At 44.3% G+C, this 23,918-nt stretch overlaps 1 protein-coding gene across 1 annotated transcript; it reads left to right on the forward strand.

Moving 5' to 3' along the window:
• Window positions 1-21,977: 21,977 nt before the first annotated feature.
• On the forward strand, window positions 21,978-22,970 carry LOC120685846 (dirigent protein 1-like). Its single transcript, XM_039967957.1, has one exon. The coding sequence runs from the start codon at window positions 22,141-22,143 to the stop codon at window positions 22,762-22,764; it is 624 nt and encodes a 207-aa protein (XP_039823891.1). The 5' UTR covers window positions 21,978-22,140; the 3' UTR covers window positions 22,765-22,970.
• Window positions 22,971-23,918: the final 948 nt, after the last annotated feature.

The following is a 23,918-nucleotide window of genomic DNA, read 5'->3' on the forward strand; positions in this document are numbered from 1 at the left end:
TGTGCTGTCTAGGCCTCGAACTGTGGCTTATGAGTTCCAAGCAAGTAGCAAAGCCATTGCGGTAGATATGCAACTTTGAGTAGTTGGGAACTTGTAATATATCTATTAGCTGATACCTACTATCGGCCCAATGCCCTAAACCGCATCCTGACCCCTCGTCCAGTTGCCCCCCCACATCTCATCTGGTGGGTATTATAAAGCATGGGTTCACAGTTTATCACCAAGATCAATTCCTTGAGTGATAAAGCATATACTGATGAAACAATAACTCAAGACAAATGTACTTGTGAGTACATAAAAACGAGGATAATGCAAGGTTAACAGTTTATCACCAAGATCAATAAATGTGACACCAAAGATAAGTAACATTGGTGAAGTAATTTATTCCTTGGAAAAAATGACAGGAACTCTAAATGGTTGACATGATTTATTGAAATTCCAATTACAATATAGCAGCTTGTTTAATCTGCTTCATCTGGTGACGGTTCAACACCCATGTCAAAAGTATCTCGTGGGCTAAACTTCACCACTGTGTGCCATGCTTCAGCTTTTGGGTCATGCACATAAAACACTTGCTACACTTGTGAAGAAAATACAAAAGGATCATGCTCTAATTTTTCCCCGGTGTGTATTTTTCGAGAAAAATTCACAAGGGTGAATCCAAACTCATCTTGCCGTAGACCAGCTTGATGATGAACATCGTACCATTCACATTTGAAAAGCACTACCTTGTAGTCTGCATATGATAACTCAAGTATATCTAATAATCTGCCATAATAGTTGACCCCGTCTTCTGCAATGTTCACTACACCGTTGTTTTGTGTCAAGCGTGTAGCCTCACGGCTCAAACTGTGGAACCTCAATCCATTAATAATATAACCACTGAATTGCACACCGCATCTACTTGGTTTTGCAGCCAAAGCTCTGACTTTTGCTGTGACGCCTGTTCCATCTCCTAGAATAACCTGTATATAAGGGAAAAAAATCATATACATCCCTTCTATTTATGTCATGTCTAACAAGAAGCAATTTCATATGTACTCACCTTTTGCTCCAACCAGTCAGGAAAGTGATCATCTATCAACTTCTCAATGGCAGAAGGTGTCAAATTAATTGAGGGTGTTGGAAATATGCCCTAGAGGCAATCATATTTCCTTGTATTTATGGTTAATAAAGTGTACCTTGAATATTCATGTATGACAATTTGTATTGATTAATGCTTATGTGAAGTATTTGTGAAACTCTATACTTGTATGAATATTCTAAAATGTTCCTAGTCGGAGTTATGGACACATGAATATTAGACTAGCACATGTATTAGTTGATTGACTACGTTTCACAAGTCATGGACATGGGGATGTCAAACTAATAATGTGGGCTCATGTGAGACATGAGATTGAACTGACTCAACACGAGATGATGACTTTTCATTACACAATATGTACGCTGTGGCCTAAGACCTGAGATCGTCGTATGTACTCAAGATGTGAACCGACTTACTTAGGAGCCATCAAACGCTGCACTGTAACTGGGTAGTTATAAAGGTGGTTTTCGGGTCTGTCAAGAAGCATGCTGTGAGACATAGTCGGTCAAGATGTGATTTGCCCCTCTCTACAAGAGAGAGATATCTCTGGCCCCTCGAGTGATTCGGATCAAGAAATGCATGGCCATGCTAGGGTTAAGAGTTAACCAAGGATTCTGAATCATAGGATCGAGAAAGAGTGATCGGCTTCAAGCAAGACCAAATATCGTGAGACAAAGGGAACAACATGTATATGATATTGTGGCGGCTCGTCTGATATGATCTTTGTGTGCGTATAGGAGTTGACATGTCTTGCTAGAGGCCACTGTCTACTATTGGGCCGAGTAAGAGTACTCGGGCCATGTCTATTCGCATGTGAGCCCATAGGGTCACACACTTAAGGGAAAGAAGCCTGATAAGGATGAGATCCGAATTAGACTGGGCTTAGGTGCACTAATGGGCCTTTTAGGCCCAAAAGGGGGCGCCCAAGGTGGGGCCCAAGGCAGCCCACCTAAGGGGCTATATAAACAGAAGGGGGCGCCTAAAAAACCCTAATTGGTGCTACAGTTTCTGCGTGTGAACAGTACCACACGGGTGAACAGTGCACATTATAGTAGCCGACATGAATAGTGCCGCCCCTCCTGTGTGCCAAGCCCTAGGTTGCCTTCGCGGATCTAGCAGTCCAGATCGCGACGCTTCTTCCCGTACGTGTGGATACCTTGGAGGTGCCGCATCTGCTGCATAAGGACGTGCCATTTGAGAGGAGGTTCACGCAACTGCACTGCCGGCTTCCATCTGCACTATAACGACGCGCTACAGAAGTTCCGCAACCACGCGTCTAGTGGTAATCCCGTGATCTATAACTGCAGTAATCCTGGTTTATGTGGTAGAAAATTTTTGTTTCTTCTACCCCATATTCCTACAGCGGTATCAAGAGCCAGTGCTGTCTCGTTATAGATACGGATATGTGCATATGGAGATATGCGTAGTTTCAGATCGATCTATGACCTAGTTTCGTAAACTAGCTGCGAAGATTGTGCAACGACATACTCCTACCGGTCGGTTTTCTTCCATCGGAGTTAAGTGATGCACATAAACCTGGTCGCTGTAGTTGGAGATTAATGTGATTGGTCGAATCGAAACTTAGGGCATAAGCCAGATGCATGAGATGCATAGGGCAGTAGATTGGATCTACTGCGAATTCCGTTTTGTTGCAAAAGCGTGTTTTACTGTAAAACAGTCATAACTTTTGCATACGAACTCGGATTGAGGCGAATTTTATATCAATTTGTATCTATAGAAAAAGTTAAAATTGGTTCAGAATAGCACTACTATTTTCGCGATATTTAGATTTACGAAATTCGTCCCAGAAGATAGAGTTTTCGGCGATTTAATTTCGAACATCGGAATCGCATAACTCTGTTTTGCTGGTTTTGTGATCGGTATGTCCCCTTTGTGTATGTGATGCATGTGTGTAATTATTTCATGACCTGCGTGTCGTGATTATGACAATTCGGCCGGAGCCATATGAATTGTTGCATTTGATGTAATGGCTTGCTTGCCAATCTGTGATGATCCAAGTCGTGAATGTAATTTTATTTACTAGCTATTAGGTGTAATAGAAAGTTCTAGTTCTTGGAGTTTTCATCACATGAAGAATGGTGCACATGTACATGGAGATGGAGATCAACATGATGAACAAGTTCCATGAAGATGGAGATCTACATGGCGAACAAGTTCTATGGAGATGGAGATCACCATGAGAACAAGGGCCATACTGATTCACAATTTTGTGCTTGCCGTTCTTGACGTTTTACTACTACGTGCGTCATAGTAGAAGTAGAACGATCCCTCACAAATTTCGAGCTACCATGCCCTACCAACTAAACCTTGCACTGTCCCATGTCTTGTACGATTGGTGGTGGGTCTATGAAATTAGGGCGCCATTGGTTTTCCTTGACTAGACAAGCTGTATCGGATACATGCACGCATAAAGGGTTGGTGAGCTTGACAAGGTCATCTTAACGGTTAAGGACCTTGGGGCATAAAGGTTGGGAGCGAGACATGGAGATGTCACCCAACAACAAGAGTCATATGAGATATGATTAGCAAGAGTTGCTTACCGATCTAACTCGTCTTCTAGTGGTGATGCAAAAGCTCACTAGTGAACGTGTTAGTTGTGGGTCTTGAATCACTAAGAATCAATAGAGGTATATTGATTTTAGTGGGAGTAAATTCTATTAAATTGTTTAATGTCATTTACTCCATCATGAATACTTTTGTCTTAGTATTTTGTATTATTATTTTGTTGTAGATCAATGGCCCAAAACCAACCTTTTGCTTTACATTCCGTACTTGAGAGCAACAAATTGAATGAGACAAACTACGCGGATTGGATCTGCAACCTGAGAATTGTTCTCTGGGCAGCTAACAAGGAAGATGTTCTAGATAACCCATCACCAGTAGGGCCGCATGTAATCAAGATGGTTGGTTACACATAGAGGTTGGAGAAGCTAGGCTTCCCACTTGGCTAAGAGTTGGCCACTGACTTCATTCTTGCCTCTTTGCCTCCGAGCTATGGAAATTTCGTCTCGAACTACCACTTGCACGGGGCTGAGAAGGGCTTGAATGAGCTATGTGGCATGCTCAAAACGGCAGAGAGTGACATCAAGAAAAGCACAGGTGTCGGCCATGTGATGGCTGTCCAGAATAAGCCTACTTTCAAGAAGAAAAGTTCTTCTTGGAAGAAGAAGAAGGGCAAGGCTAAGGTTGCGAACCCCAAGCCAAACCCTACACCCAAGGCTAAACCTGGACCAGCTGCAGACAAGGAGTGCTTTCATTGTCACCAGCCAGGACACTGGAAGAGGAACTGCAAGCTGTACCTAGCCTCGTTGAAGAATCGTTCTTTCACTTCATGACACTTGTTGTTCATATTACAGAAATATTTCTCGCTGACTCTTATGTTAATTATTGGGTATTTGATACCGGATCGGTTGCTCACATATGCAATTCGATGCAGGGACTAACAAAGAGTAGAAGCGTTGAAAGAGGAGAAGTTGACTTCCGCGTCGCCAATAATGCAAGAGTTGCTGCTATGGCCGTCGGGACGATGCAACTTCACCTACCATCAGGATTTGTCTTGGAGCTTAATAATTGTTATTTTGTTTCTAGTTTGAGTCGAACATTGTGTCTCCTTCATGTTTGATGAAGGACGGTTATTCTTTTGCGAGTGAAAATAATGGTTTTGTGATCTCTAAGAATAATATGTTTGTGACTTTGGTGCGTCCATTAAGAATGTGCTATTTATTTTAAATCTTGATGATTCTCCTGTCTGTAATATAAGTGCTAAAAGGCCTCGGCTAAATGATTTGAATCCTACCTACATGCCAGAGGAGGATATTAATACTTCATTACTTTTACTGATGACTTAAGTAGATATGGCTATGTCTACTTGATGAGGCATAAGTCTGAAACCTTTGAAAAGTTCAAGGAATTTCAGAATGAAGTTGAAAATTAGCATGGCAAGAAGATTAAAGCCTAGCGATCTGATCGTGGAGGTGAATATCTGAGTCACGAATTTAGCGATCATTTTAAGAGTTGCAGAATTGTTCCACAACTAACGCCGCCTGGAACGCCTCAAAGGAACGGGGTTTTCGAGCGACGTAATTGAACTCTGTTGAACATGGTTCGATCAATGATGAGCCAATCAGACTTACCATTGTCATTTTGGGGTTACACTCTAGAAATAGCAGCTTTCACACTGAACAGGGTGCCGTCAAAATCTGTAGACAAGACACCATATGAGATATGGACAGGCAAGACTCCCAGTTTGTCTTTTCTAAAATTTTGGGGTTGTGAAGCATTTGTCAAATGACTCCAGTCTGACAAGCTTGCACCCAAATCGGATAAGTGCATATTCGTGGGATACCCAAAGGAGACCTTAGGGTATTACTTCTACAATCGATCTGAGGGCAAAGTGTTTGTCGCTCAGAACAGAGTTTTCCTAGAAAAAGAGTTTCTCAAATGAGAGAAAAATGGAAGAACAGTGCAACTCGAAGAAGTTCGAGATGAGCCAATAGGACAAGACTCTACAAGTGATGCTAATGTAGCTGAACAAGTTGAGATGCCTATGGCAATAGAAGCACCTCCGCAACCACGAAGGTCAGCAAGGCTCCGCGCAACGCGGGAATTATTATTGTTAGACAATGATGAGCCTGCGACATATGTAGAGGCGATGGCAGACCCTGACTCCGAGAGATGGCGAGATGCCATGAAATCCAAAATAGAATCCATGAAGGAAAATCAAGTTTGGAACTTGATAGACCCACCTGATGGTGTGAGAACCATAGAGTGCAAATGGATCTATAAGAAGAAGAAAGATATAGATGGAAATATTCACATCTATAAAGCTCGACTTGTCACAAAAGGTTTTCGACAAGTTCAAGGAGTTGACTACGACGAGACTTTCTCGCCCGTAGCGATGCTTAAATCTGTTCAGATTATTCTAGCTATTACTGCATATTTCGATTATGAAATATGGTAGATGGATGTCAAAACAACTTTCCTCAATGGAAATCTGACCGAGGACGTGTATATGATGCAGCCCAAGGGTTTTGTCGATCCGACCAATGCTGGAAAGATATGCAAGCTTCAAAAATCCATTTATGGATTAAAGCAAGCATCTTGGAGTTGGAATATTCATTTTGATGAAGTAGTCAAAGGGTTTGGCTTCATTAAAAATGAAGAAGAAGCTTGTGTTTACAAGAAGGAAAGTGGGAGCTCTATTGTATTTCTAATCCTGTATGTAGATGACATACTGCTGATTCGAAATAATATTCCTATGCTTGAGTCCGTAAAGACTTCACTGATAAATAATTTTTTTGATGAAGGATTTAGGAGAAGCAGCATACATACTGGGCATCAAGATCTATAGAGATAGATCAAAGAGGCTTATAGGATTAAGCCAAGATACTTACATTGACAAAGTGTTGAAGCGGTTCAACATGGAAGAGGCAAAGAAAGAGTTCTTGCCTATGTCACATGGCATACATCTTAGCAAGACTTAGTGTCCTACGACGACTGATGAGCAAGAGTGCATGAGCAAAGTTCCATATGCCTGAGCAATTGGATCTATCATGTATGCAATGATAAGTACACGCCCAGATGCTTCTTATGCTCTAAATGTTACCAGTCAGATCCAGGTGAGTCACTGGATAGCTGTGAAAAACATCCTCAAGTACTTGAGAAGAACTAAGGATGTGTTTCTAGTCTATGGAGGTGAGGAGGAGCTCGTTGTAACTGGTTACACTTATGCTAGCTTCCAAACCGACAAAGACGATTCAAAGTCTCAGTCCGGTTTTGTGTTCAAAGTAAATGGTGGTGCGGTTAGCTGGAAGAGTTCCAAGCAAGAGACAATGGCCGATTCTACAACAGAAACCGAGTACATCGCAGCTTCGAAAACTGCAAAGGAAGGTGTTTGGATAAGGAAGTTCCTTATTGAGCTTGGTGTGTTCCCTAATGCCTCTAGCCCGCTGGATCTTTACTGTGACAATAGTGGAGCTATTGCGCAAGCCAAAGAGCCAAGGAATCACCAGAAGAGCAAACACGTTATGTGGCGATTTCATCTCATTCGAGAGTTCATCGATCGTAGTGAGATCAAGATATGCAAAATACACATGGACCTGAACATTTCAGATCCGTTGACAAAAACTCCTTCCACAGCCCAAGCATGAAAGGCACACAAGAGCAATGGGTATTAGATACATTTTAGATTGACTCTAGTGCAAGTGGGAGACTGTTGGAAATATGCCCTAGAGGCAATCATATTTCCTTGTAGTCATGGTTAATAAAGTGTACCTTGAATATTTATGGATGATAACTTGCATTGATTAATGCTTATGTGAAGTATTTGTGAAACTCTGTACTTGTATGAATATTCTAAAATGTTCCTAGTCGGAGTTCATGTGAGGACACACATGAATATTAGACTAGCACATGTATTAGTTGATTGACTACGTTTCACAAGTCATGGACATGGGGATGTCAAACTAATAATGTGGGCTCATGTGAGACATGAGATTGAATTGACCCAATACGAGATGATGACTTCTCATTACACAATGTGTACGCTGTATCCAAAGACCTGAGATCGTCGTATGTACTCAAGATGTGAACCGACTTACTTAGGAGCCATCAAACGCTGCACCATAACTGGGTAGTTATAAAGGTGGTTTTCGGGTCTGTCAAGAAGCATGCTGTGAGACATAGTCGGTCAAGATGAGATTTGCCCCTCTCTACAAGAGAGAGATATCTCTGGGCCCCTCGAGTGATTCGGATCAAGAAATGCATGGCCATGCTAGGGTTAAGAGTTAACCAAGGATTATGAATCATAGGATCGAGAAAGAGTGGTCGGCTTCGAGCAAGACCAAATATCGTGAGGCAAAGGGAACAACATGTATATGATATTGTGGCGGCTCGTCTGATATGATCTTTGTGTGCGTATAGGAGTTGATATGTCTTGCTAGAGGCCACTGTCTACTATTGGGCCGAGTAAGAGTACTCGGGCCATGTCTATTCGCATATGATCCCATAGGGTCACACACTTATGGGAATAAAGTCTGATAAGGATGAGATCCGAATTAAACTGGGCTTAGGTGAACTAATGGGCCTTTTAGGCCCAAAAAGGGGTTCCCAAGGTGAGGCCCAAGGCAGCCTACCTAAGGGGCTATATAAACAGAAGAGGGGCGCCTAAAAAACCCTAATTGGTGCTACAGTTGCCGCGCGGGAACAGCACCACACGGGCAAACAGTGCGTGCTACAGTAGTCGATGTGAATAGTGCCGTCCCTCCTGTGTGCCAAGCCCTAGGTCGCCTTCGCGGATCTAGCAGTCTGGATCGCGACGCTTCTTCCTGTACGTGTGGATACCTTGGAGGTGCCGCATCTGCTGCACAAGGACGAGCCGTTCGAGAGGAGGTTCATGCAACTGCACTTCCGGCTTCCATCTGCACTACACCAACGCACTACAGAAGTTCCGCAACTGCGCGTCTAGTGGCAATCCCGTGATCTATAACTGCAGTAATCCTGGTTTATGTGGTAGAGAATTTTTGTTTCTGCTACCCCATATTCCTATAGAGGGAACCAATTTCCTTTTCTCATCATCCAAAAATTCTCTACGAAAATAAGACCAGTGCCATGTCATCTGGTTAGTAAATAGATTAAAACAGGACGAAGGATAAACATATCTGCGGAAATCTTCAAGTTCATCACAATGTCGCAAGACATATCGATGAGCTTGGACAAGAAGCATCTTATCAAGATTGATCCCAGTACGCTTCCCAATTGGTTCACCGGCAGTATCAAATTAGTACATCTCTTTTTTCTCATCAGATGGTTCAGGATTTCTGGATGCCCTTGTAAAATGTGTTGTTCCTTCTAAAAATCTAGAACAAAAGGTTAGGCACTCCTCCATGCAATATCCTTCCGCGATTGATCCTTCTAGGTGAGCTCTATTTTTTACAAGTGCCTTCAACCGAACAAAATATCTAAATGCAATATGGTCAAATGTAAGTTGTAAGAAATAAAAAAATGATAGTTGAAATAAAAGGCAGCTGCATACCTCTCCATGGGGTACATCCACCGATACTGAACAGGACCACCCAATTTAACTTCTTCTACCAAGTGCACAATCAGATGCACACTCACAGTAAAGAATGATGGCACAAAAATGCTCTCCATATCACAGAGTGTCATCACAATACTCTCCTGAAGCTTATCTAGCTCAGACAGATCTACCACATTGGAGCACAATATCTTGAAGAAATTTGCTAATTGAACAACTATTTTCATAACCTCTTTGCTGGGGTAACATGATCGAAGCGCCACTGGAAGAATATCTTGTAGTAACACATGATCATCATGACTCTTTAGTCCACTCAATGTACAATCTTTCATATTCACGCACATAGAAATATTTGATGCATAGCCATCAGGGGTTCGGAGATTTTGTATTACTGAGCAAAGAATTTCCTTTTGTGCTCTAGTCATGGTAAACGGTGCATCAGGAATTGATTGCTTTCGTTCACTATCTACAATAGGATGGAGATTCCCTTGAACTCCAAGTTGAACTAAATCAAGACGTGCATTAAGGCCATCCTTTGTTTTACCAAGAATATCCAGTAATGTACCGATAAAGTTCTCACACACATTTTTCTCTAAATGCATTACATCAAGATTGTGTCTTAGTTTGTTGTGTTCCCAGTATGGTAGCTTAAAGAAAATTGACCTCTTTTTCAACCAATCATCTGGCTTCTTCTCCTTACCACTGCTCCCTTCTGTTTGGTTCTTATTTTCTCCACTACTACGCTTGCGTTTCTTAACACTCTCAACTTCCACATCCTTGTTGGACTGCTTCGTTGTGGGTACCTTTTTTCCTAACAAAACTCTTTGCCTTCCAACATTCCCAATACAGTAGTGCCACTCATTGTTTCTGGTGCAAGTCCAGTCTCAACCGTGCCATCAAACGGTTTCCTTTTCCTTCTGTATTGGTGATGTTGTGGCAGCCATCGACGATGGCCCATATAGCACATCTTATTACCTTTCTTCAGGTGAAACGATTTTGTCGCTGGACCACAAGAAGGACATGCATATGTACCACCTGTGCTCCATCCATATAGGTAAGCTAATGCAGGAAAGTCATTTATAGTCCACAATAGTGCAGCTCGGAGAGGAAATTTCTTTTCTGAAGAGGCATCAAATGTTTCCACTCCTTCCACAACTCTAAGAGCTCATCGATCAAAGGCTCCGAATATACATCGACATCATTACCTGGAGAATTTGGTCCAGGGATGATCATTGACAACATTAAAGATGTTTGCTTCATGCAGATCCAAGGTGGTAGGTTGTAGGGAATGAGCATTACTGGCCATGTACTGTGCTTCAGATTCTTGTTCCCAAAAGGGTTAAATCCATCACTTGCAAGACCAAGACGTACATTTCGAGCATCCTTAGCAAAATCATCATGTCTATCATCAAAGTCTTTCCAAGCTTCACCATCTGCAGGATGTCGTAGTTTTCCATCCCTTACACGACCCTCTTCATGCCATCTCATGTCATCTGAAGTTATGGTGGTTGAAAATAACCTTTGGATCCTAGGTATTAGTGGAAAATAACGCAACACTTTTGCCGGTCTTCTTTTCTCTTACCTTTAGAGGCCTTCTCATCAACTTTCCAACGAGAGCTCTGGCACACATGACAGAAATCATTTTTTGCAAAATCACCTCGAAAAAGTATGCAATCCTTGGGGCAAGCATGGATTTTCACATAATCAAGACCTAGCTCACTGATGATTTTCTTCGCTTGATAATATGTCTTAGGAAGATTTGCTTCAGGAGGTAGGGAAGCAGATAGTAGGCCCATTAGAGCTGTGAATGATTCTTGTGACTAGCCATGTAAGCACTTCAAGTGATATAAGTGGACCAAAAATGACAGCCTAGAATATTTACATCCAGGGTATAACCTTGTGTGTGCATCCTTCAAAAACCTCGCATATATATTCTGGTCCTTCCCAGATGCATCACCTTTTGCTGCATTCGCATAATCCTCGAACACATTATGTTCCATATCTACATATCCTGACTGTAAATCATCTACTCCCCCTTCTGACATAGTTGCAGCCCTTCCAAGTGCAGCCTTTAACAATTCTTGCATGCTATCTGATTCACCATGCTGATCATCTTGTACGGACCTGAAGTACCCAAAATTCCAGTAATATTTGGTACATCAACAAATGGATCTGTTGGTCTTTCATAATTCTCACCATGATGAACCCATGTAGTATAACCTTGAAGAATACCATCACATCTCAAATGTGTCCTAACTTCATCTTGACTCAGGTTTAATCTATTTTTGCATCTTTTGCATGGACAAAGTATCTCACTATCTTGTGGAATGTCGCGGTAAGCAAAAGCCAAAAATTGTTCAACACCATCTTCATATGCAGTGTCCCGTTTTGCTTTTCTCATCCAACTTCGGTCCATCACACTATATAAGATAACCCATACAGATTAAATAAAAACAACCAGCTGTAATTTCTAACACAAATTTATCACAGGGATGAATATTTATTGAAGTTGATATTCAATATTCAAAGAAAAAAAGAATTCTAAGTTATTGTTGTTATAGGAGAAACAAAAATAGAATCCAAAACCCTCTAATGGCTATCCTCAATCAGGAGATGACACCAGCATGGCAAACAGTAAAAAAAGATTGAACAGTACTTGATCCAATAAAATTGACATGTGCCTTCATTAGGAATTGAGTTTCAACACTATTATCTCTACTGCCAGTTCTAAAATTTATCTTTCTATATACATAAACCGTTTGTACCTAATCAACATCGATTCAAAACAAAACCCATTTGTACTCTCTACAAGATTCAGAGCTGTGTATGGGACAATACTGCGGTGGGATCAAGGGAGAGGGAGGATTACTTGGAGCTCGACCTGCAGCGCTGGAGCCTGGATAGGGAGCCTCGATGGAGGATTACTTGGAGCTTGACCTGCTGCACTGGAGCCTGGATAGGGAGCCTAGATGGAGGATTACTTGGAGCTTGACCTGCCGCACTAGAGCCTAGACAGGGAGCCTCGATGGAGGATTACTTGGACTTGACCTGCTGTGCTGGAGCCTGGATAGGGAGCCTCGATGAAGGATTACTTTGGAGTCCGATCTGCCGCAAGAGGTTGGATACAGAGCCTCAAGGGGCGTGCGTCATTGTGGATTGTGGTGGCGGCGCTCCTCTGCGTGGATTTGGGACGGCGATGATCTACCTTGGCCCAAGTATTGGAGGCGCACACTTTTGGATATATAAATAACTGTAGATAACATTTGCACAATATATGCCATGGAACAATGGTTTGCCAGCATCTTTTAGCCACGAAGGCCATGGTTCGATTCTTTAATTTGCTGTAGCAAAATTTTTTCCCTTTCTAGAATTTTTCTCTTTTTCAATCTGATGATGTTCGATTCTTTTGTGTAGCAAAATTATTTTCCCTCTCTTGAATTTTGCTCTTTTCAATCTACTATTTAGAAAAATTTACTTATCAGTCTACTAAAATTACATCGTGCAATGGTTTGGCTCTAGAGTTTGAGCATAGAGGTCAGAGTTTAATTCCATATTGGAGAATAATTTATTATTATTTTTAAGGGATGTTTTTATAAAACTTTATTATTTTAATCTAAAAGGAGATATAAAAAAAGGTTTATTGTTTCAGGCTAGCCCGGTGCACCTATAAAAGAGCAGCAACTGATCGCAAGCTCAGATCGTGCAGGACTACTACTGCTAGCTTCTTAGAGAGCTCCACCCAGCCAAGAGGGGCGACAGTGCCTATTCGCGGGCAAGGAGCACCGAAACGCGATCACGGTGCCGGAGTTTAAGCTCTGGCTGAAGCAGTTCGACACGGACGGGCGCATCAGCCGGAAGGAGCTCCGGGAGGCCATCTGCCGCCGCAGCACGTGGTTGTCCGGACTGCGGGCGTGGTTCGCCATGCGGCACGCCGACCGGAACTGCATTGATGTGTCTACATACTACTCACATTTGAAAACATGTCTAATTTTGTATCAATTTGATACAATTTTAGAATTATGTCAAAAAACCGTCTTTACATGGATACAGACAAATGTATGATACACTTTATAATGTGTCTATAGGTTAAGGACGCTAGAAGTGTGTCTAACTCCGTGTCATTTTGAGACGATTTCAAATAGCATGTTAAGAAGCGTGTTTAATATCGATTTGACACATTTTCGAAAATGTTTCATGAAACGTATTTACGAGCCAATGTAGAGACACTTTGAAGTGGTGTTACTACTAAAACGTATCTACAGGGTGGGTTTTCTAGTAGTGGATCAAGCCGAATTTACTTGGTGGGCAAAACAACAAGAAGTATTTGAGAAGATCAAACTTTATTTGTCTTCACCATCGGTACTTAAGGCGCCTAGGAGAGGGGTCCCTTTCAAGATTTATGTGGCTGCTGAAGATAAGGTTGTTGGTGCTGTTTTGACTCAAGAAACTGAAGGAAAGGAACATATTATTACTTATGTAAGCCGACGACTTATTGATGTGGAAATGAGATATACTTTTATTGAAAAGTTGTGCTTGTCTATATATTACGCTTGTCCTAAGTTGAGATATTATTTATTATCTAGTACGTACATAGTAGTTTGTCAAACTGATGTGATTAAGCACATGTTACATAAGTCGATTTTGATTTGTAGAATCGGCAAATGAGCTTATGTACTTGTTTAATATGATTTGACTTGTGAACCTTTGACATCCATGAAAGGCAAATTTGTAGCGGATTTTATTGTTGAACATCAGATTGATGGTCAGCATGATTTTTAAGTCGGATATGTTAGTTACACACCCTGAAAGTTGTGTTTTGATGGATTGGTTTGTGATGATGATCAAGGGATTGGTATTGTTCTTATTCCTCTAGATGGTGCTATTTTTGATATGTCAAATTGATTGGATGAAAATTGCACTAACAATCAAGTTGGGTATGAGGCAATTTTATTTGTCTTGGAAGTTGTGCAATCTTTGGGCATGAAGCATGTTAAAGCCTTTGGTGATTCAGTTCTGGTGGTGTATTAAGTATCCAAGGTGTGCCGATGCTAGAATGACTCTTTGAATGCATATCTTAATAGATGCCTTGATATCATCTCTTGCTCTGACAAATCTGTGGTACGACATATTCCAAGGTAAGAGAATGGAAGGACTAATACTTTGGCACAACAAGCATCTAGTTACGCAATTGTGAAGAAATATTTTCACATTTGAAAACCGATGCGTGTGATTGACGAATTGCAGATTTTGGATGAATCAGTCCGACCAGTCAGTGCAGCTGGTCTGACCGACGTGTCAGCTAAAAGCAGCAATTCGGCCGCGAAGGTTGATAAAGTTGTCAAGGCCGAAGTTGGGATCGAAGAATACCATTGTGACTTATTTAAAAGATCCTAGTGGTGGTGCAGAGAGAAATATTCAGCGTTTGGCATATAAGTGTGTTTTAGTTGACGATGAGTTTTATCGTCGAACCACCAAAGATTTGCTTCTCAAGTGTTTAGATTCGGTTTGGGCTGAAGTTGAGAGATTCTTGAAGGAATCTGCGGATTGTGGGACACATCAATCGGCTCCTAAGATGAAGTGGTTGCTCAGGAGAGACAGTTTGCTTCCCACCAGAGTTGGAAGGGAGATAGGCAACCTCCACGACAAAAGGGAGTTTCATCAGATCGACAGTGTCGATATGATGGCTGTCAAGATGGATTTCCTCTTGAAAAAGTTGGAATCTCCGCACCAGGAGGTTAACCGGATCATGGATTCTCGGATCGCATGTGAGACATGTGGCGATATTGGGTACTCGGGCAACACATGCTCGGTAACTTAGGATCAGGACATGAACTTCGTTGGGAATAACAACCCCCAACAACTCAGGATACCATTCTCAGCAAGGTTGGATTACCAAGCCCAACCTCCCCTTTGGCCAATAGCAAGGTATGAACTTTAATAACAATTTTCAGCCTACATTAAAATACCTAGTGTATAGCCAAAAGCAAATTAATGATAAAATTAGCAAGAAATTCTAGCTAATGATAAAATTTTGGAGTCTTTGGCCGCTCAACTAGACGGGCTTAATTATGTTATTAACAACCAGCTGAGCTTTAACAAAATGGTAGAAACTTAAGTAGCTTAGCTAGCCTCATCTTGCCCTAACAATAACAGGGAAAACTGTCCGAGCAACCAGAAGTAGCCTCGAAAGAGAATGTTACTGCGGTGACTACGTGGATTGGAAAGTCCACGCAATAGCCACCTTTTCCGTAGGATGCAAGAACTCGGTGGAAGACCATAACTACCAGCAATATAATATCGAAACTAAGGACAGGGTGCAGGAGGAGGCAGTCGAATCCAACACCCCTGCTACCCATGGAAGCCCCAAGAGCTTCCCGAGAGTACCATGATACAACCGCCTTACCACTTACAGAACAAATAAGGAGGCCGGTGGCCGACTGGCAATTCAACAAGTTCATCAAGGTAATTAAGAAGCTTTATGTCAATATACCACCACTTGACACCATGCAGGTTCCCATGTATGCCAAGTATATCAAGGATATTCTTGGAACCAAGAGGGCCTTGCCCACCACTGAGGTGGTGCAGCTCACAGAGGAGTGTAGCGCAGATATACTCGATCCTCTCCCAGAGAAGAAGAAGGACCCAAGATGCCCCACCATCACATGCTCGATCGGAGCCCAACACTTCAAGCACACTCTTTGCAATCTAGGAGCAAGCGCCAGCGTTATGCCTAAGATAGTTTATGATAAAATTAACCATCATGTGCTTGCTCCTATTGCCATGTGTTTGTAGCTAGTGAACCAGTCGGTTCATTATCCCACGAGAATTGCAGAGAATATTCCGGTGAGAATAAGGAATTTCTTTGTCCCTATTGATTTCGTTGTCCCAAGACCTTTCTTATTTGGGGAAAGTTATTCTTGAGTATAGCAAATGCACACATTGATGTGGGAGCTGGGGAAATTCAGCTCAACATTAATGGGCAGAAGGAGAAGTTTCGCCTTCCATCTGAAGGTCGAACAATGTTCCCATGTCAAATCATTCTACTGGAATAAAATCCGAGAAGGAGCCAGAGAAGCCATCAACCCCATCCCTCGAAGCCCTCATCAAATTCGTAGAGAAACTTTGAATTCGAGAGGATACTAAGATGCACAACCATAGGAACGCGAAGCGAAGGATCCAACGTAAGAAATTTCTGGAATCCGAGAAGAAAGAGATCGAAGCAAAGCCCAATACTAAGAAAGTGTGGCGAAAGAAGGTGTCTTCGTTGGGGTCTCCACCCAGCGATGATAATCAAACCTAAGGTATGGAAAGTCCCGCTCCGGACTCAAAACCCGATCTCTCACCATGAGGTAACATGGTATTTATCCATTCTTGAATTTGCATATGGGATAGTTTATTTCCTTGAATAATTCCATTTCAACTTCTTCTTAGCATGTTTAAATTCCAGCACATTGCATATTTAATTTTTCAAACTCTTGTTTGCACTGCATAAAAAAAGAAAAAAAATCGGCCAAATTTGTAGGCAGGCCAACCTAGGGGAGGTCGGTTGGCCCCACATGTCAAGGCTTTCCTAGGATACAACAATGTTAAGGAAAGAACTAACATACAGGGAAGGGAATCATTGGACGACACTTACAAACTTGCACATGCAAGCCGATCAGGGCCATCACGGTCGGCTGGCCACCCTCCTCCGTCCATGTCCTGTCGCCACCTTAGACAACGCATTCACCTACAAGCCTATGGAGTAGGGAACTATTTTGGCTCGTTCACCGCCATCCAGGGTGCTGACAGGCCTATCCCAAGCCAGTTGGCCTAGCTCTGGCGCGCGGCTATAAAAGCAAAGGCCGAGGAGCTTCATTGTCGCACCACAAGCCTGAGTAAGCCAAAACTCCTCTGCTCTAGAGCTTTCTCCTCTCCCTTCCTAAGTTCTCTTGCCTTAATCAAGCTCATTTGAGCTAATTAAGCATGGAGCTTAATTGCTAGCCACCTAAAATAAAAAAGCATAGATTAAATAGTATTAACAAGTGCTAATCAAGGTTAGTACTAATCAAGTAGTTAATAACATAATCACCATTAGCTTGACCAAAGACTACAAAAATATTTCCTTGAATAAATTGTTGGTACCCTTGAACGACGAACGTTTGTGATGGTTAAATCACCACAAGGACGACTAATAGCTAACTCTCTTGATTATTCCTTCGAGTACTTTGTGTGCTAAACTTTTGCAGGAACAATGTGGATGAGAGCGAAGAACAAGCTCAAGAAGATCAATTCGTCTAGCTCCAGGAACTCGAGGAGTTTGTCGTCCTCCCGGGATGACATGTCGATGGACTCGAGCCACCGAACTAGTGCATCCCAGGAGGAGACAGCCCCTACAGTCCTGAGGAGCTAGCCCTGTATTTGTGTTTTGACTGCAATTGAACAGCTCGTAGTTCGAACCGATTATGAGTGGGAGGCCCTCGAGCTTCTGAAGAAGTAAAGCTTCGGCCATGTCAAGGTCTTTGACTCCCTCTTCCTCATCAAGACGGGGTTGAAGGAGAACATGAACCGTGCATTCGCCTACACAGGATGGGAGAACTTCGCCAACATCACCGAGGTAGGTTCTCACCTCCTTACCATGGAATTCCTTATCTCACTCAATTTACTTTCGTTTTTTCAATGAACAATTTGAAATGACCCCAAAAGACTTAGTGTAGTGCTGGGTTTTAATAAAAGATGTATCCTAGACCCTAACATACTCACTAAAGATACCAGGACGACCGTACTGTTTGGTGGAATTCCAGTGAATTCGTAAGTAGCAAGAAAAAACATAGTACCCATTCACAACCCCACACTTAGGTTGCTTGCAAAATGACTTTGTATGGTTGTCCACCCACACATAGGCCTATGCATTTGTAGCTCTTCGGAGCTACTTTGCTGTACACCATGGCTAGCAAGGTCTGCTACTCTCCCATCATGAGCATGTTGGCTCATTGGCAAAAGATGATCTCGGGTAAGACCCCCATCGACATAACCTCCTTGGTCACGTGCATGGCTGCACACGTCGATGTTCTAGAGAATGCCGAAGTCACCTATTTTCCTACGATGGAGGCATATCAGTATGTGTTAGGTCTTGAGCATTTTGTGCAGGGGCGCGAGGGGCTCGTAAATTCTCTCTTCATGTGCTATCCCGCGTATGATAGAGAAATTGAGCTCCAATGCCCGAGACTCTCTCTCTACTTGGTGAAGCGACTAACTCTGTAGATTGAGAAGAGAGAACTAGCACGCCGTAGCACTGATGGTCCCATGACATGAGGCAGGGCCCGACACAACACCCAGCAAGCCGAGGCGGGTACATCACAACAAGCTCCCCACATAGAAACCTCCTTGCAGCCTGGACCTTCCATGATGAACATGAGTTTCGAGGAGGCCTATGGGTCTTACACCCAGGGCACCCTGAACCCAAACCAGGTGGGAAGCAGCGTAGGGTATGGCCACGACCAAGGATTCTACGACCCCCCAGGTATGTAGAGTACTTATGGTCCACAGTTAGATCCATCACCGTCGGTGCGGTATGGCTTCAAGAACCCGATCATTCCGGGACTCTCAGAGCTCGATCTATGTCAATGCTTTGGGGGCAGCAGCAGACGTAGATGAGTGAATATATCATGCACAACACCGGCCTGACGCAGCAGAACTGGGGGATGACGACATCCATACTTTACAACATCTCCAACATCTTACAACACTTGGTCCTCGACTCCGACCGGTCCTCAGTAGCCATACCCCGACCAGCAGAACTGAGCTACATTCAAGCTCACTACACCACAACCCCACAACGGCGATGGACAGACTGTCGCTATAAGTCGATATACTGACGGACAGTCAGTCGGTATAAACTTATACCGACGGACAAATCCCGTCGGTGCAAGTCCCGTCGGTAAAAGTTTTTACCGATGGACTCTACTTATACCGACAGACAATCCATTAGAATAATATTTTACTGACTGACTGTGCGTAACTAGTTATACCGACAGACAGTTTGATGTTAAAAGTATCTTTACCGACTGATCATCCAACACGATAATTTCAATTGTAAAAAAATAAAAAACCATTTAACTGCAATTTAATTAGTACAATGAGAACATTCATAACAAGGTCCCAATATAATTCCAGACAAACATTCGATTCAATGAGTGATCCATACATCATATTGTCATATATTACTCCACATAATCAGACTAACATATTCTTAATAGGTGAATATATGTAGCACATCATCCATACAAGCCAAGAGTCAAGATAAGATAACAGCTATCAGTTCATATATCTATAGTCTAGCTACACAACCATTAGCTTAGTTGTACAAAAGACATCATATTCAGAGGTTTAACCTTCCACCAAAATCACACATGAGACAAGTGCAACAATTGATGTACTGTGCTTCCTCCGTGGTGTCATCCCAGCACGTGAGTGAGGAGCGGCCGGCGGCAGCGCGTACGCGAGTGGACAGGGGCCGCGCGTGCGAGCGAGGACCGGACAGGGGCGACGCGCCCGCGAGCGAGGACACGAGCAGACGAGGGCCGCGCGCCCGGGGAGGGAGGAGCGGCCGGCGGTAGCACGCTGAGGCGGGCGGCGGCGCTGCGCGGGGTGGCAGTGGGGGCGTGGGCTGAAGGTGGCGGCTCTCCGTAGGCTAGACGAGTTAGGGTTTCAAGTGGATAAGGTTCCGGGCGGCTGGACAAGCCCGCACTTGTAAATAGGGGCTATTTGCACGCACCGGCCCCAAAATAAATTAGTTTTACCGACTGATTGCTCGACGTAGTATAGAGATTTGCCGACTGACAATTCATAGGTAAACATAAGTATATTTACCGACGACAGTTCATTTGTAAAATAGGAATCACCGACAGACCATCCATTGGTAAGTTTTACCTACGGACTGTCCATTGGTAATATTAGACTTTTACAGACTGACTCCAGTCGTTAATTTGGTGTTGTGGTGTAGTGGATTGGGCGGAGGTAACATGTAGACTCTACCGATGACTTCACTAACAAAGAGAAGCCTGCTGCTCACTTTGAAGGTATAATTACTGATTCACAATCCTATCGTTATTTTGGAATATGTTCAGTTTGCTGGTTATAAGATTTAGTTATACATGCACTGCTGATTTAGTTACATCAGATTTTGATCATGGCACTACTACAAAAATCATTTACTGAGGCGGGCAAAAATGCTTAACCAAAGCGTTTTCGGCAACCGCCTCGGAGGTAAGGTCATGGTAAATGAGCTATTTTCTGAGGCATTTGCTGCCCGTCTCGGTTAATCAAATAAAAATTAAAAAAGAAAAAAACTAGCATGAGCCCATCATGGGCCCGCTGAGCCTGTCCCGCCACCACCCGCCATGGCCGCCGTCTGCAGCGTCCGCCCGCCGCCACCTACCGTGTCTGGCTGCCGCCGCCGCCTGCCGTGTCCAGCTGCCTCCGCCGCCCGCTGCGTGCGCCGCCGCCGGATCCGCCACCTGACGCGTCCAGCCACCACCACCCACTGCGTCCACCGCCTCCAGATCCGCAGCCCGCCGCATCCAGCCGCAGCCGCCTGTCGCATTCGGCCGCCCCATCTGCCCGCCGCCGCCTGCTGTGTACGTTGCCGTCGAATGTGCTGCGCGCCGCCAGATCCGCCGCGCATTGCATTCGCCGCTGCCGGATCCACCTCCGCGCCCGCGCCATGCGCCGCTGTGGACCGGGGGCCTAAGGTTGGGGCTGGCGTCGAGGGTGATGGGATCGGGAGACGGGGCCGGAGGTGGGAGCGCGGCGGCGGTAGGCATCGGGGGACGTAGAGTGAGAAGAGAGGGTGGCTGGGGAGGGGAGGGAGAGGTACTGCTCGGAGAGGGGGGGATGGAGAGTTAGGGTTTGCCTGTTTATATACTCTTTTCAAGCAACTGGGCTCATTTGGGTTTTATTTGGGTTTGGTCTATTAATCAAGGTGGACCTTTATAAGACGCCAGCCCCCGAAAATAGGACTATTAACCGAGGCGGTCATCTTAATGGTGACCGTTTCGGTTAATTGGTTTTACGAGGTGGTTTTCTTAGCCGTATCGGTTAATAAAAAATGACCGCCTCAGTTAATCGATACCATTAACTGAGGTGGTTGAAGTTTTTGCCCGCCTCGGAGGTATTTACAAAGGTCGCGGTAAATCATTTTTTGTAGTAGTTTGATGAGTTGGTATCCATCGCTGAACGGCTTCTGACTGACGAGTGAGAATCAAATATATATATAATTGTTGATGATTGCTCTTTTGCATAAACATATAATCAGAGAGAAACTATGATGTTCATATGTGAGTGAATCACCTATGTACTACTGTGTATATATAGAGGAGAAAAAATGCAATATATTGATAATTTTTTTTAGTTCATCATTGGTGATGCGTTTTGTCAAACTGGGCCACCAATAACTCCTCATTGATGGTGTGGTTTAGAAAAACGTATTACTAATTATGGTTACATCAGTGATGAAATTTGGTGATGCGATTTTTTTGCGTCACCCATGTGAGTCGAGCCGCATACGTGATAAGGGTTTCCGGCGTAGTCCCACTCCCAACCACGCATGGCAACAGTACCCTGCGGGAGCTATTCAAAAAATAGTGACCTGCAGGAGCCGGAAAACCAGGAGTGGCTGGCCCCCCTCACGTACCCTCACGTTTTAAACCTTGCATTTTGGCTGCCAGCCTGCCACGTACCTTTACGGATCCACAAAGTCCTAGTGAGGTGTCTTTCTTTTGTATGGCTGAGACATACTCCAAAACTGTGCATCTTATCAGTGCTGAATATTTAATCTGTTCCTCATGGTCGAAAAAGAGGGGCCATCGCAATTTACCGGTTACATGGGTCAGGAATTGTGTCTAGAGGCCTGGGACAGTTACGATTTATATATGAGCACGCATACCCAGCTAGAGATAACCAGACACCCGCCAGCGAGGCAGCAAGCTAGCCTCCTAAATCTATCATCCCATCGATCGTCATGTCGGTTTCCCTCCCCTCCATCTTCCTCGCCGCCGCCATCTACATCCGCAGCTACGACACGGTTGCCACCACCACCACCACGCACCTCCACTTCTTCATGCACGACGACTACACCGGCCCGCGCCCCACCGCTGCGCGGGTCGTGTCTGGCCGCTCCCTCCTGCCAACGTCGTCCAGCCAAGGCGGCGACGGCGACGGCGACAGCGACGGCGACGGCGACGGCGACGACAACGCCACCGCCACCGGTCGGAGCGCGCTGTCGCGGCTGCTGACATCGCCACGGCAGTTCGGGGACGTGGTGGTGCTGAACAACGCGCTGACGGAGGGGCCGGACGGGCGCAGCGTGCGCGTCGGCACCGCGCAGGGGTTCGCCGTGCGCATGTCGGAGGGCGGCATCGTGTCGCACCTGACCTTGCACATGGTCCTGGACGCCGGCGAGCACCGGGGCAGCTCCGTCACGGCGAACGGCCGGATTGACATGGACGCGGAGGTGCGGGAGTCGGTGGTCATCGGCGGCACCGGCAAGTTCCGGTTCGCGCGCGGGTACATGCTCACCAGGAACTACGACTACGACCTCGCCCGTGGCGGCATCGTCGAGATCGATGTCTACGTGCAGCACTAGTGTGCAGCAGTTAGCACCGGGGAACATTTTCTTGCACATATGTGTGGCTAGCTCTGGTTCATGCTATGTGTGTGTGTGTGGCATGTTGAATAAGTTGGTATATGCACGGGCAGGGTGTCTTTTGCTTGTGTTTCTTGCATACCCACAGCGGTTCTGGAATGTCACTTTCGTTTGCCACGAATTGTTCAATTAGTATGTCAAATCTTTAATCTTCTTTGGCAACGTATGCTATCCAAACCACCTTCGTATACAAACTATGAAAACTCCAATTTGGGCCATCAGATCAACATCCAAGGGGTATTGGGGATGGGATAATTTTACAATCTGGACCCGCCCTTGAATTGGGTAATCACACTTTCACAAATTCCCCCTCCCACGCCCCTGCGCCCCTCCCCTTGGATGTTCATCCGATGGCCCAGATTGAATACGAAGGTGGTTTGCATAGTATATATTGCCATCTTCTTTTGTACACGATAGCATACGAAATCTGAGCCTCAGCTCGTAGGTATGGGCGGCGCATGGCACAGTATATATATATATATATATATTACACGGCAACGCTACATAATTATTATCCCCACTCAACAAAGTAAATGCAGGCAAAACTGAAGTAAAATATACATGGCTTTTACTATTCATTTTGAATAGAATAGGGAACGATTCCAAACTCTCAGGAATCACGCAATTAATAGCTATCATTGTTATGGCAAGCACGGATTTTCCTCGGTTGATTCCATCCCATTAATTGCCAGCCTCTCTCTCACTCATCAATGCCACGACCGTATAATTTTCAAAACAAACCATAAAATGATCTACCAATTTACTCCTAGCTATCCTATTGAACTGAAGCATGATTGGACATGCTATATATAACTCCCAGCCCTTAGTTCGCTCTCTCTTCTTTCTCTCTCTTCTGACACAGAAACTTAGATGGCGGCAGCCGCATTCCCTCACCGGCGTTGTTGTCCTCTAAGTGGCTGGGAGACCAAATTCTGGTGCATCTCGGCATGCACACGGCTGCTGAGCTACAGCAGTGCAGAACCACCCCAAGCAGATGCACCAACGACCTTGCTTGCATAGACCTTGCCGTCATTCTCAAGCCAAGGTAGTCAACAGATTCAACAGCAGCGGCGCTCTACGCCACGTCATTCTCA

Source organism: Panicum virgatum, chromosome 8N (assembly GCF_016808335.1).
Source record: "Panicum virgatum strain AP13 chromosome 8N, P.virgatum_v5, whole genome shotgun sequence".
Classification (NCBI taxonomy): Eukaryota; Viridiplantae; Streptophyta; class Magnoliopsida; order Poales; family Poaceae; genus Panicum; species Panicum virgatum.